The sequence below is a fragment of the Populus euphratica genome, unplaced genomic scaffold (genome assembly GCF_000495115.2).
Source record: "Populus euphratica unplaced genomic scaffold, PopEup_1.0 scaffold322.1, whole genome shotgun sequence".
NCBI classification, from domain to species: Eukaryota; Viridiplantae; Streptophyta; class Magnoliopsida; order Malpighiales; family Salicaceae; genus Populus; species Populus euphratica.
In genome coordinates this window covers 198217-212328 of record NW_011500209.1, presented here as the reverse complement: position 1 = coordinate 212328, position 14112 = coordinate 198217, and the positions used below count along the sequence as shown (strand labels likewise).

The window sequence follows — 14112 nt, the reverse complement described above, 5'->3', positions numbered from 1 at the left end:
TGTATGTATAATAAACTTGTTAGCATTACTTTGCGAAAATAAAGACATCATTTACGTTGCGGTGTCTAGCTTTTAAGTTGATTTCCACAAGACCATATTGAGGATCTACTCTTATTCCTCTGTTAGTGGTGTCATACCAATAACATTTGAATAACAACACTTTATTTCGCTCGCTATAATATTGCAATTTAACGACCTCTTCTAATTTACCATAGTAGTCAATTTCAAGCTCACTACAAGTTGATCACTCAATATAAACACTGTTATTATATGTCTTTCTTTCATGCCTGTATTCTTCATTATGAAACATATATCAATTAACAAAATACTCATTGTAGCATTGAACTTTTCTTTTAGGACCCGGGCTTAGTAAAGATAATAAAATAACAGTAATCCTTGCTATTTGATAAACCTTGTATATCAAGTATAACAATAAATAATAAATAAGAATTTTATAATAAAATATAGTAACTTGCATGAGATAATGAGTTTGTAATAGTACTTACTTGTGTTTTGAACCACGTGGTAAATTGTTCATTTTATAATCAAAAGATTTGAGATTTGGTCAGTTATAGGTTATTGGACAGTAAATATTGACAAGTTTAAGTAATACATATACTACTTATAATGTATAAATAATATATTTTTAACAAAGTTTAAGTAGTACATATACTTACTAAATAAAAGGTCTCAGCTTATTGCAATCATATACTTACTAAATAAAAGGTCTCAACTTATTGCAACTAAATAAAAAATAATTGTGTGCTTGTCTAAACTTTATCTAAGACAAATATCTTTCTCATATGGTATTTTTAGGTGTGGGATGTCTAAGATTGGAGAATATTGACAAGTTCTCACTAGAAGGCACTTTACCACCACTATTATACCGCGAAACGTGGTTGATTCTGATTCTTAAATGAGGTTCGAAATAGTATGAGATAAAAGTTGAGATCTCCTCAATAATATTTTATTGATGATTCCATCAGTAAAAGGTTCACATCACTGTATAGAGATCCTAGTTTGAATCCCTTGGTAATTCCTTCAGTAAAATCACCTGCAAAAACTTTCACGTCATCAACCTTCTTTTAAAAAAAATTATAAATAGTCCCTCGGTAATTCTATCGGTATATACCATAAGAATTAGTTCATCGGTATATACTAACAAAATTACCAAGGGTTTTACATTTGTTAGTAAATATCACTCCAAATTACCGACAGAAAAATTCAATCTGTAAGCCTATTGGTTTTAATCGAATTTCTGGTAGTTTTTTTACTTAAATTACTTGCTTCATGTAATTTTAGAATTTGGTTTATGTTTTCTTGTTTTATCATTGAAAGGAATCTTGGTTTGTAGATTATTAGAGAAAAATATAAATTACATCTTGCAATCTCACCTCATAGTTTAAACTCTTGAGTTGATATGGTTCTTTACATGATATCAGAGCCTTAATGACCAAGTGATCACGAGTTTGAATTTCATCATCCATATTTATTTGATAAAAATTGAGCATAAAGTAATGTGAACATGTGCAAGTTTCAAGAACAAAAGGCTTTCACTTAAGAGAGTATGTTAAAAAATAATATAAATTATATCTTTAGACCTCATATAACAACTGAAGCTCCTATATAATATTTAATCATAATCTTTATAGCTCAGAATTCTATACTTTGATTTGGCTTTATCGAGGAAGCTATTGCAGATTTTCATCAAAGATAAACGAAGAGAATCCTTGAGATTAGGTGAAATTTTTAGGCTAAAAATTGCAACTGCAATTAGAGTGAAAGTAAGGGTATCTTTGGCAAATTGCTTATATATCCTACATTTCTATCAAGGTAATTTTGCTTGGAAATATTATTCGGATATCAATTGATGATTTCACTTCATTTAGGCTATAAGAAATGCTATAAATGAAATATTGATATAGATTGTTGAAATTTAAATAAGGTGCCTTCAACCAGTGTTGTTAAAAGGCATTGGGGTGCTTGTTTAGATGTGACAGGCGAGATAAGACCCTAAAGGCATTGGGGTGCTTGTTTAGATGTGATAGGCGAGGCAAGACGAGATAAGACCCCAACACTTTTTATTTTTTTTAGACAAGTTAATTTAACTAGGCACTACATAGGTGCCCACCTAGAGTAGACAACATTAAAGCAAGTGTTTAGTCAAAATATTTTTTTAATTTATATGTCTTTTGGCCTATTTGCCTATATTCTTTCCATCCACCATAAAAAATAATTTAAAGGTATACTTATAAAAGTAAAGCATATGGTTTAAAAAGAAAAAGGAATCATCAAAATAGAGTTGGAGGCATATTTAAAGAGAGCATTACTAGTTAAATTTTTCAAAAGTGAAAGACATTTAAGAATAGTACATCTTTATTGTTTTCTTCATCCATCATCATTTTTGTTTACTTGTACTTCATTTATTGTTCTTTTTCTTCATTTATATATGAAGTCTATTTCCATCTTATTTCTCTTTTACCTGTCTTTTTGTCTCTCTTAATATCCATTTTGTTATGCTTCAGAAATTTTAACTTTTTTTTAATTTAATGAACATTTTCTCAAATCTCAAGTTGATCATCACTCATCAAACTTCACTTTTTTTTCCTTATCTTGTTTAATATTTCTAAAACTTCAATTTATTCTTGCTTTTTTTAGTGAACTTAGTTTATTCCAAACTTTATCTTTACTTTGTAAAAATTGATATTCTAAACTTGTAATAATTGAAAACAAATTAGTTAGTATATATTTTATAGATTGGAATTCTATTTAACAATATTTTTACATTTCACTTTCATAGAAAAATGACAAGTGAAAAGTCTTCAAATGGCAACAAAAATAATCATAGGTAAAAGCATAATTATTTAAAAAATCTTTTTGATTCAAATATTATCACATGCAAGGTTTGTGAAAAGCAATAAAAAGTGAAAAGTTTCAAGCAAAACATCAAATTTAAGACATTTAAGAATGCTTCAGCATGTAAGAAATGTTTTGCTGAAGTGAAGATAGAGTTACAAGATTACATAGAAGAAGAAAAAAAGAACATAAAGCAATGTCATATGGTTGCCCATCTGAATTCGATGAAGTTGAGGCTTTTGAAAATAATATAGCATAAGAGATATGTCCAACTTTGTTTCGTAGAAGAATAGGTGAAAGAAGTTGGCAAAAAGATGCTAGTGGTAAAAAAAATAAAGGTTAAGGTACCAATGAATTTGTTTATAATTCCAAAATAAGGAGACAAAGTCAAGTTGAGGTAAATAAGTATAAATGATTCTTGTGACAAAGAAGCAAGAGCTAGAACAATTCACTAAATAGCTTGTTTGTTTTATCAAGTGGATATTGCATTCAATGTTATTCGTTTAGAAAATTTCAAAAAGATGATTGAAGCTATTAGAAGATATGATCCACATTTGAGACCTTCAAGCTATCATAAACTTAGAGTGTCACTACTTAAGAGAGAGTTGGACTATACATATAATTTGTTAAAAGGACACAGAGATGAATGGAACAAACATGGTAGCTCTATAATGTGAAATGAATGGACATATAAGAAGCATAAAACTACAATCAACTTTTTGATTAATTTCTCTTTGGGTTCTATGTTTATTGACTATATTGATGCATCATCTTTCATAAAATCTGGTGAGAAAGCATTTGAGTTGCTTGATAGATTTGTAAAGTAAATTAGAGAAAACAATATTATTCAAGTAATCACTAATAATAAAAGCAATTACGTGTTAATTGGTAAGTAGGTTTTTATTTATTTATATGTTGTAACTTAATTTATTATTTTAGTTATTTGATTAAATACGTTATATTTGATAATTCTTATATTTATACAAATTTGTCATTACAATTAGGTAAGTTGTTAGAAGCAAAGAGAAAGTATTTATATTGGACTTTATATACAACTTATTATGTAGATCTTATGTTAGAAGATATTAAAAGCATTCCTAAAGTGAATAAAACTTTAGAATAACCATTTTTGTTATTGGTTTTATTTACAACCAACATAATGTGTTGAATATGATAAGAAAATTTACAAACAAGAGAGAATTGGTGAAGCATGGAGTTAATTTGCAAGTTTTCTTACTTTATAAAGAGTACACAAGCATAATCTTGGGTAACAAATAAATGGGCTAAGGAAGCTAAGGAGGTTAAAAGGCAACTAATATCATTTTGGGACATCCTTTACATGATTATAAAAGGATAGCACCTAAATGATATTAGTTGCTTTTTTCTATTAGCTTCCTCAGCCCATTTACTTTTTACTTGTTTTTTCTAACATGAACATGTTTATAAAGATATGTTTTTGCTTATGTACTTTTTACAAAATAAAAAAATCATTGTAAATTAAGTAACTTTATGCTTCACCAACTTTTTTTTATTTGTAAATTTTCTTATTATATTCAATGCACTATGATGGTTATAAATAAAGCCAATAACAATAATTACTTTTTTTAAAGTTTTCTTCACTTGTGGAATGCTTCTAATATCTTCTAGTATAAGGTCCACATAGTGAGCAACTTATGGAGTTCAATACAAAAACTTTTTTTTTTTTTGTGTCTAACTTATCCAATTGTAATAACAAGTTTGTATAAACATAAAAAATTATCAAATATAACATATTTAATCAAATAATTAAAACAATATACTAACTTACAACATATGAATAAATAAAAATCTATTTACCTGCTAATATATCATTGCATCTATTGTTACTTATTACTTGAAAAATATTGTTCTCTCCAATTTGTTCCATAAATCAATCAAGCAACTCAAATGTCTTTTCATCAGATTTTACAAAAGATGATGCATTAATAGAGTCAATAAAAATGGAATAAAAAAGCAATTAACTAAAAAATTAATTATGCTTCCTACCCGTCCATCCATCTAATATTATAAAACAACCATGTTTTGCTCACTCCTCTTTATACCTTTTCAACAAAACATTTATATAGTCCAATTCTTTCTTAAGTAGTGTGCTCTAAGTTCATGATAGCATGGAGGTTTTAAATATGAATCATATCTTCCAATAGCTTCAACCATCTTCTCGAAACTTTTTAAATGAGCAATATTGAATGCAATACCCGCTTAATAAAAGAATCAAGCTATATAATGAATTGTTCTAGCTCTTGCTTTTTTATCACGAGTATTCTTTATCCTTGTTTGCCTCAACTTGACTTCTTCTTGCTTTGGAATCATAAACAAATCTTTTGGTACCTTACCTTTCATTTATCTTATTGTTAGCATCTTCTCATCCACTTTTTTTACATATTCTTTTACTAAGAGAAGTTGGCCATATCTCTTGTGCTTTATTATCCTCATTAAAATCATCTTCAAATGACCTTAACCTCATTAAATTCAGATAGGCAACCATATAATATTGCCTTTTGTATGTTGAAACATTTTTAAATATTATAAATTTGATGTTTTTGCTGAAGATATTTTACCTTTTGTTTTTTTTTTCACAAAACTTGCATGTGACACTATTTGAATCATTAGGATTTTTCAAACAATTATATGATAATTCTTGTTGTTCCTTGAAAACTCTTCACTTGTCATTTTTCTATGAAAATAAAATGTAAAAATGTTGTTAAATATAATCTCAATCTACAAAATACATACTAAATAACTTATTTAATTATTGTAGGTTCACAATATCAACTTTCACAAAGTTAAAATGATAAAGTTTGGAAAAAACTAAGTTGATTAAAAAAAATTGAAGTTTCAAAAATAGTAAGTATGACAAGAAAAAAATCAATTGTGAAGTTTGAAACTAAAGTTTCAGAAACAGTAAACATGACAGCAACAAAAAATATCAATTGTGAAGTTTAATGAGTGATGAACTTGAGATTTGATAAATGTTTTTTTATTTAAAAAATAAGTAAAAATTTAGTAGCATATCACTATGGATATTTAAAGAGAAAAGGAAGAATACATGTAAAGAAGAAATAAGATGTGGAGAAGGACCACATAAATGATAACTAATGAATAAAATAATAAAGTACTAAACAATACTGATGGACTTGATTCTTCAGTGTTTTTAATTTTTGGAAAAGTGGGACTCCCATTAACCCACTACAATGTTCTCTCTCTTTTTTTTAATAATTTTTTTCTTTTTAAATCATATTTTTTATTTTTACAATTATACCCTTAAATTATTTTTGGTGGTGAATAGATAAAATATTGATGAATAGATAAAAACATATATCAATTTTTTTTTAAAAGCGGTCAGTTCAGTGTCTGGTGCTTGCACTCAAGGCAACAACTACTTAAATTGTCATGCATGATAAAATGAAAGGCATTGGGGTCTCGCCTGGAGCGCCTAGGCGAGCATCTTAGCTCCTTATGACACCACTGCTTTGGACATTTGACAGCTTTCGCTTTTGACAGCACTGCCTTCACTTGTACAGACATGAAGGCAGGGCGGAAGGCTAGGAACAACAGAACTGCATTGGGAATTGAGCTACTGCTATCACAAAGTTTGGATCATGGGCATCTTTCAATTTGGGAGCTCATGCTTACTCTCCCAAGATGATGAACAAGGTTTTCAGACATTGTACAAGCTTGCTGACGTGCTTGCAGAAGTATCCTCGTGGCTAAGATATTCACTCGGTCACTTGCACGGGCACGGCCATTCAAATTTCCTGTGCACGATCATCTGATGGAATGAACCGAGAAGCATGCTAGTTATCATATCTGTGGTCTTTGTCGGACACAGCAGCACATCCGTAGTGTTAAAGACGATATCCAATCGATTCATCATGCATTGTGTGCACGAGTTGACTTTCCAGTAGATATGTTAGTTTTATGTACATGACCCTGATAATCCATGGCTGTTATACACTTAAATTTGTGTTCCTGATTCCAGCAGATCTCGCATGCGCGCATGTACTTGCCCAGGCAATCAACGACAATCAATTACCAACCTAGTTTATTTTTACCTGGGAGAGTGTCTCTTCAATCTTGGTCTTACATGTTAGAATAGCTTATCAAGGCAAAAGAATGGTTGAAATGAATTAGCGTTGATTAGAGAAGTGATCGCCGTCAAAGAAGAGTTTAAATAACGATGATTTCATAGCTACCCATCTCTTTATAGTTTAATTTAAACAGAACTTGCATGCCATAGATTGCAGCTTTGCGATCGAAGTGGCCGCCATGAGGATCCTGGAAGTTCCCGCTTCTTCCCATGTCTTGAAGACAGCCTCTTTAGGATTTTGGGAGGAGACCGAATCCAGGTTTGATTTGTGGATGCCGTTGTCTGGTTGTTAGTGCTCCCCAAGGCCCAAGAAATGATTGTCAAAACATTCTCGACATTTCCACTCAGGGTGTTCTGAGAGCTTTCAGAGTTGAAGACCTTCCATTAGAGTCCAATATATATGTCGACGCCATCATTAGATGAAACTCAGAGACCAAATATCTATCTTTCGTTTTTCTCATTAGTTAACAACTCTTCTTATAATTTATTATTTTATTTTATTTTATTAAACACGCATCAACTTTTCAATTCTTGATTAAATCTTTTATATGATGCCAGAAAATACATTCATAATAACAACACATTCTTCTCTTGCGTAACAGAAATAACTTGAAACCTCATGGTCCAGGTAATTTGCTAATTATAAACTAAACTAAATCAAATGGGTGTCTCGTAATTTGCTTCCTTTGAATTCCCTTTTTTTTTTCACTTTGGTCATCAAACTTTATTCTTTGTTTTTGCTCCTCACAAGTTTTGCTGCCATGATTATATGTGATGGGCTTTGTTTCATTTTGCGTGCTCTTGCATATGCACTATTGAAAATATTATTTAAACTTTACATTACAAATTGCGTTAATGAAATGCAATTATATTGATTAGTTGAAAAACAATTGAAACAAGAAGGACTATAACTGACAAAAAATATATTTTTTTTCATTTGTCCTGTTCATGGGACACAGTCCTATTGTTTCAAAGTTTACGTTTCATTAATAAAACTTTCCTTTTGCATTTCACTCTCTGGTAGTCTGTAGTTTTTTTATAGACGAGAGAAATTCATCAAAAAGAAGATGAGAGAGATCTCTATCAGATGGTTAAATTCTTTCCACCAACTTGTTCCTGACCCGGACATACATGGGCTTGATACTCTAGGTCTTCTCTTCTCTTTTTTAATTTTCTTTTATGTCTTAAATTAAAACCCTATTTAGATAAATAATCATGTTCATATCTAAAAAATTATTTAATTATATCATACTTTTAAATAAAATTTGAGTTTTTCATAGTAATATTTTTATTTTTTTATAATTATATATAAAATTAATATGCCCAGGTTTTTAAAAGCATTGCATATAAATATTCAATGAAAATAAAAATAAAAATTATTTTTTGTTATTATTTTTTATATTATTTTATCGAATTAATTATTCTTTTATTCTTCTCATATTTTTTCATAAATAGAATCAAAAACATTTTTTTGTTGAGCTAAAAAAATATTTGGTTTGAACCGCGTTACCGATCACACCTAAATCTGGCCACCATCTCTCTATAACCACAGTTGAGCTGCAAGTACAGCTACGGTCCAGCCTTGGAAAATGTATTCTTCAGCTGCGAGGGAGTAAAATGAAAACGAAGAGAAAGAAGCAGTTCAAAACACTAGCAAACTAGGTCCGCCAAGGAGCCCAACGATATCTTCGACAAGATTGTATAAATTATCTGGCAACCTATTTGTTGTAGCAGATTTAAGCGTTGCAACCCAACATTTCAAGTAGAATAATCGATTTCGGAAATGGATTACAAACAAAACCTAGTATGTTACCTTCAGTTCCTGTTGTTCTTCTGCCAAATTACTTAAATGTGTGCCCAAACTTAATTACATAAGCACCTGATATTCGAACCATATGAAAATTGAAGATTGCACAGGGACCTGATGATCTAGTAACTCCTGCCCCAGTAGGTCCATTTCTTTGCTGGCTTTCCAGAAGCAAAGCATGCGGTACCTGCAATTGTTTTTTTACAAAAAAAGCCCAAAAACATAAAAACACCAAACAGTATTCAGGGAACAACATAGAATCAAAACCTAGTTGATTAATTGGAAATGTTTATTCTAAAGTTACGTCGGTGAGAAAAGGAAAACCAATAATGACTCAAGTGGCCATGACATGAAATGAGAGGGTTAGTACCTTCAGGGAGCTCAGGCTGGTCAAATGGGGAACAAAGACTCTTGGCTGCTCCCATTTCACCTCTTGTTCGTTCTTTCACATCCCTTTCCACCTCCTGCAGAATTCAAGCAGAAAAACTGTCAGTGAGAGATGATCAATAAAAAGAATGAAAAAAAATAACATGGTAATGACATCCATCTATGACTAAAATGGAGTTTACCAAATTTATTTCACAATTACAGAACAAAACCCAAACTTAACTAGACAACAAATCCGAAGCAATGATAGAATGCATCCTTATACTGAACTAGCATTCAATAATACAAGAATTAAGTAGTTCTGAAAATATGAGGCATTCAAGCATAAATTTATGAACACGGATGATCACCTTTTGTAACAATACTCACGTCATAGTAACACATACTGGGACAAAAGTGAGAAAACAAATGCACACAACATGACACCAACTAAAAAAAAGCACACCAATGGAACCTCATAATGAAGAAGGAATTTTACAGGAACACAAAATTTAAATCATACACATTAAAAACAGTGTGCAGTGATGAGATATCATACCTCTTCATCACACCAAGGAGCTAAGATCATTTTCCTTTGACCGAGAGCTTCCTTGAATTCATCCCAAGTTTTCACAACTTGAATGCAAGCATCTCGCTTTTGTTTAGCAGCATCAAACAACCTCTGTTGAATATCATCCAACATATCTTTTACTTTCTCCATCAAACTGTCACGACTGATATCCACTTTTGCTGCATTGTCACGGCGAACTGCACGTACCTGTGAGAATACTTCCAACCAGGTGAGTAATTATGCTTAGCTTTTACCTCTAGCAACAAACAGAATAAGATACACGAAACAATATCAGAAGAGCATTGTGCAAATGGAAGACAATGAAACCAGTTGGAGAAATGGGATGCTCACCTGATTATTTGCCAAATCTTTGGGCCCTATTTCAATCCTTAGAGGAACACCTTTCATTTCCCAGTGAGAATACTTCCAACCAGGTGAGTAATTCTCTCTAAAGTCAGCCTCAGCACGAATACCCGCTGCACACAAAGTATCCACAGTTGCAGCACAGGCATCAAAGATTCCTTGAGTATCGGCATCTTTGTAAGGCACAGGAACAACAATAACTTGGACAGTTGCCACTTTAGGTGGCAGAACCAAGCCTTTGTCATCTCCATGAACCATCACCATAACTCCAATCTGTAAAGGGGAAAGGATGGGATAAAATAGAAACAGGATAAAGGAATATTAACAACTTATGAAGCATTAATGTAACAGCTAAGCAACTCTGAAGTGTAAAAGGGCCAATGCATTGGTAAAAATATACACTGTCAAGTGCAAATGGATCACACCACAGAGAAAATAAAAGAAAGAATACACACTAGATAATGAATACACCTCCAGGTGATAAAAATCAGAAAGTTACCGTCCGAGTACTATAGGCCCAAGAGTTCTGCCAGGCCATTCCCTTCTCTCCCTTCTCATTTTCAAAGTTTATTTCAAACATCTTTGCAAAATTTTGGCCCAAACAATGAGAAGTTGCACCTTGGATACCACGTCCAGTGTTGGGAATAAATGCCTAGTGCAGACACACAAATTTGAAAAAAGAAATGATTCAGACTAAGACATGCTAGTAATTCATTAAATATTACAAAGGATAAGTCTTGTCTGCTTTAATTTTTACGTACCTCAACACTAGTTGTGTAAAGTCCACCAGCAAACTTTTCCATCTCACTTTTCTTGCCCTTTATAACAGGAATAGCCAAGAATTCTTCATATATGCGTTGGTACAGTTCCAATATTTGAAGCACCTGGTGCATGCAAACAGGTACCAAAGGTATAAATAAATAAAAAATGAGGAAAAGTATAATGCCGCTGCCAATATTTATTGGATAAATTATGAGATCAAATTATCAGCATCCAAGCAGGCATCCTATCAAAAAACAGGATGAAAAAAAAAAAGGCAGACATAAATCTTTGTATAAAAGAAGTAATCTTGATAAGTTGGTTAGATTATTCATTATGTCCCAAGCTTATCTAGCTCTTTCATAGTCAAGGGCCATGTGAATGACTGGATTCACCCCCAACCCATTCCATAATATATACACTTCTCGATTCCTTGAAATATTAGAAATATGTGCTTCATGTGGACTATGATAAGATGGCAAAACTAAAAAGATGCTTTTTCCATGAAAACATGATCATGTGAATTACATGCTGCAAACCAGGATATGACAGACTTGTCTATGGACTGACGGGCTCCTCTAAACAATTTTTAAAATGTTTTACGTCCACAAGGACAAGAATAAGTTCACAGATTCATACCTCTTCATCTGCTTCTTGCTTTGTTGCAAAAGCAGTGTGTCCTTCCTGCCAAAGGAACTCCCGGCTCCTAAAACAAAAGGATAGGTCATCAGTATGGTCTAATATCAGTTAAAAATCTATGGCAAACAAGAAAAAAGCTTCAACAAATTAAAAAAAGTGGTTTCTTAGAAGAACGAATACAAAAATCAATATTTCAAGAATAAATATTAAGAGCTTTGCATAAGAAAACGCAGACATAATCACATTTTTACAATATAATCAAATAGATGACATCAAATTCACTCCAGACAAAGCAGTTAACCATAAAGAAAACCAAATCAAACTACCTGATAAATGGTGTAGGATTGCTGAACTCCCATCGAACAACATTACACCACTGGTTGAGTTTCAAAGGCAGGTCACGGTGTCCCCTGATCCACTTAGAAAAATAGGGGTACATGACAGTCTCACTAGTTGGTCGAATAGCAATAGGAACCTCCAAGTCAGATTTTCCTGATTTTGTCACCCAAGCAACCTGGAAAAGACCAAGATGATAATGTCAGAACCTATTTTCTTCTGTATTTTTAAAATTCATTCTTGCAATGGAAAAAAAGTGCTACATTAGATAAAATATTGTTGAAAGCTGAGTAACAGCAAAAATTTTAAGTCTATTATTGAGTTATGATCCCACCAATATAGTCCTGCAATGAGAGTTTGGAGATGCTAGCCTACAAATTTTTCAATAAAGCATATTCTCTAGCATTAAAACTGCACTCTCGTGGTTAGGCAGTCCAAAACAAGCAACACCAATCTAGGAACATTAAATTAAATAAGTTCCTGAATCTAGTAAGAAACAGAAAAAAGGTACCCCTTAACTCAAAATCTCTAATAAATCTCACCTCTGGAGCAAAGCCCTCAATGTGATCCTTCTCCTTTTCCAAAACACTAGATGATACAAAAAGAGGGAAGTAGCAATTCTTGATTTTCATTTTCTTGATTTCCACATCAAAGAATGCCTGCAGATTGACATCTTAAATATTGAGAAATCTATTACCTAGATGACCTATAAAATAGAAAGAGCAAGGATTAACCAAAATGATATAATATAGAAAAAACAACTACAGCTTTACAAATTAAAAACCCAGCGTAGAAGTCAACTGTCATTACTGGGTGCAAATTCCTATATTAAAAAATACCTTATGTAAAACGAGAATAAACAATAGAAAATCAATCGCCGAAAGACATTGTATCACAGAAAATACTAAAATGAAGAAATAAATAGAAGATAATATGGGAAGGACTAACTTACTTGCATGGTCTCCCATATTGACATTGACCATGGCCTCAGAATATAACAACCAGAAATATCATAATATTCAATCATCTCCCCATTCACAACCACCTATAGAAGCCAAAAAGAAAACCACTTCACAATGGGAGCCAGGGAATTTAAATATCCGCTATGTTATTATGCATTACCGGCTAATTCCTAATACAATCATCAACAATTTGCGATTACATTCATCGAATTTGTTGCATATATTAAAAAAAAAAAAAAAAACCTTGCTCACCTCTGAATACCATTCCCCAAAATTCTCGTCCTTTTTGAAAGTGAGACCTAACCCAGTCTCTTTCTTGACCTCCTTCTTTTTACCACCAGCCATTTTTCACAGCTTAAAAACTACACCTGATCAAATAATATTAACCAAAAAAAATCAGACAACAAAATCAGAAATGATAAACAGTAAGTTAACATGCATTTCACCCAATCCTAACAATAAACCTTCACCGAAATTGAAAACAGAATCCCAAAAAGACAAATAAAAGAACTAATCTCCGATTAGTTGCTAACAGTCTGACGCAATTGGAATTAAGAAGTGAACAGTTAAGCTAGGCGTTTCGTATCTGGAAATATTAGTTTTAGGGGTTATGAAACACAATTCACGTTTTCATGGAATGAATTATTACCTATTTGTTGATAAAAAGATAGAGAGAATACGAATACGAATCTGGTTGGCGCTGAAGGTAGCGTTATTGTCAATCCACAGCAGAAGAGAACAAAAGCAAAAGAAGTGAAGGAAACAAAAGAGCGCGCGCGCGCGCTCTCTCCTGTCTAAAGTAAAAACCCTAGCCAGCGTGGAACAAGTAACGACTTTGCGGGTATTTTTTTTTCGGTAAAAGGTAACTGAATCGTGGCTGCCGTTCATTTGTGGGTCGGATTAATTGTAATTTGGATTGGAAGCTTATTTATATTTAAATATTTTTGGGCTAATAGAAGCTTATTTATATTTAAATATTTTTGGGCGTCTGTTATTTTAAAAAAAAAAAAATTTGAAATTTTATTAAAATAATATTTTTTATTTTAAAAAAATTATTTTTAATATTAAAATATATATAAAAAAAAAAAATCAAAATTTATCCTTCTTATATGGAACGCTATCTCAACGGCGGCTTTTAATGTAATTCGGGAAAGAGAAAAAGTCACGTCATCATGTTCGTATAAGTGCACAAGGCCAAGTTATAATTATCGGTAAAAAAAAAAAAACTAAGATATGAATAATATATTACTGATCACGACTTATTTATTTATTTTTAGAGAGAATTTGTTCGAAGGGGTTAATGTAACAGTAGCAATGAAAAAAAAAA

General features: G+C 31.7%; 1 protein-coding gene across 3 annotated transcripts; it reads right to left on the bottom strand.

Annotated features, from left to right (window-relative positions):
* Nucleotides 1-8679: 8679 nt before the first annotated feature.
* LOC105112084 (putative proline--tRNA ligase C19C7.06) lies at nucleotides 8680-13570 on the bottom strand. Of its 3 annotated transcripts, XM_011007665.1 has the most exons (12): nucleotides 13435-13570; nucleotides 13038-13153; nucleotides 12776-12868; nucleotides 12366-12482; nucleotides 11814-12001; nucleotides 11488-11554; nucleotides 10851-10973; nucleotides 10589-10741; nucleotides 10078-10362; nucleotides 9715-9933; nucleotides 9160-9253; nucleotides 8680-8976 (listed from the first exon to the last, which is right to left on the bottom strand). In XM_011007665.1, the coding sequence occupies exons 2-12, from the start codon at nucleotides 13128-13130 to the stop codon at nucleotides 8912-8914; spliced, it is 1497 nt and encodes a 498-aa protein (XP_011005967.1). In that variant the 5' UTR covers nucleotides 13131-13153; nucleotides 13435-13570; the 3' UTR covers nucleotides 8680-8911. The 3 variants fall into 3 exon arrangements, with proteins under 3 accessions (XP_011005967.1, XP_011005966.1, XP_011005968.1); XM_011007664.1 differs by lacking the exon at nucleotides 13435-13570 and having other exon boundaries at nucleotides 13038-13312; XM_011007666.1 differs by lacking the exons at nucleotides 13038-13153; nucleotides 13435-13570 and having other exon boundaries at nucleotides 12366-12529; nucleotides 12776-12867.
* Nucleotides 13571-14112: the final 542 nt, after the last annotated feature.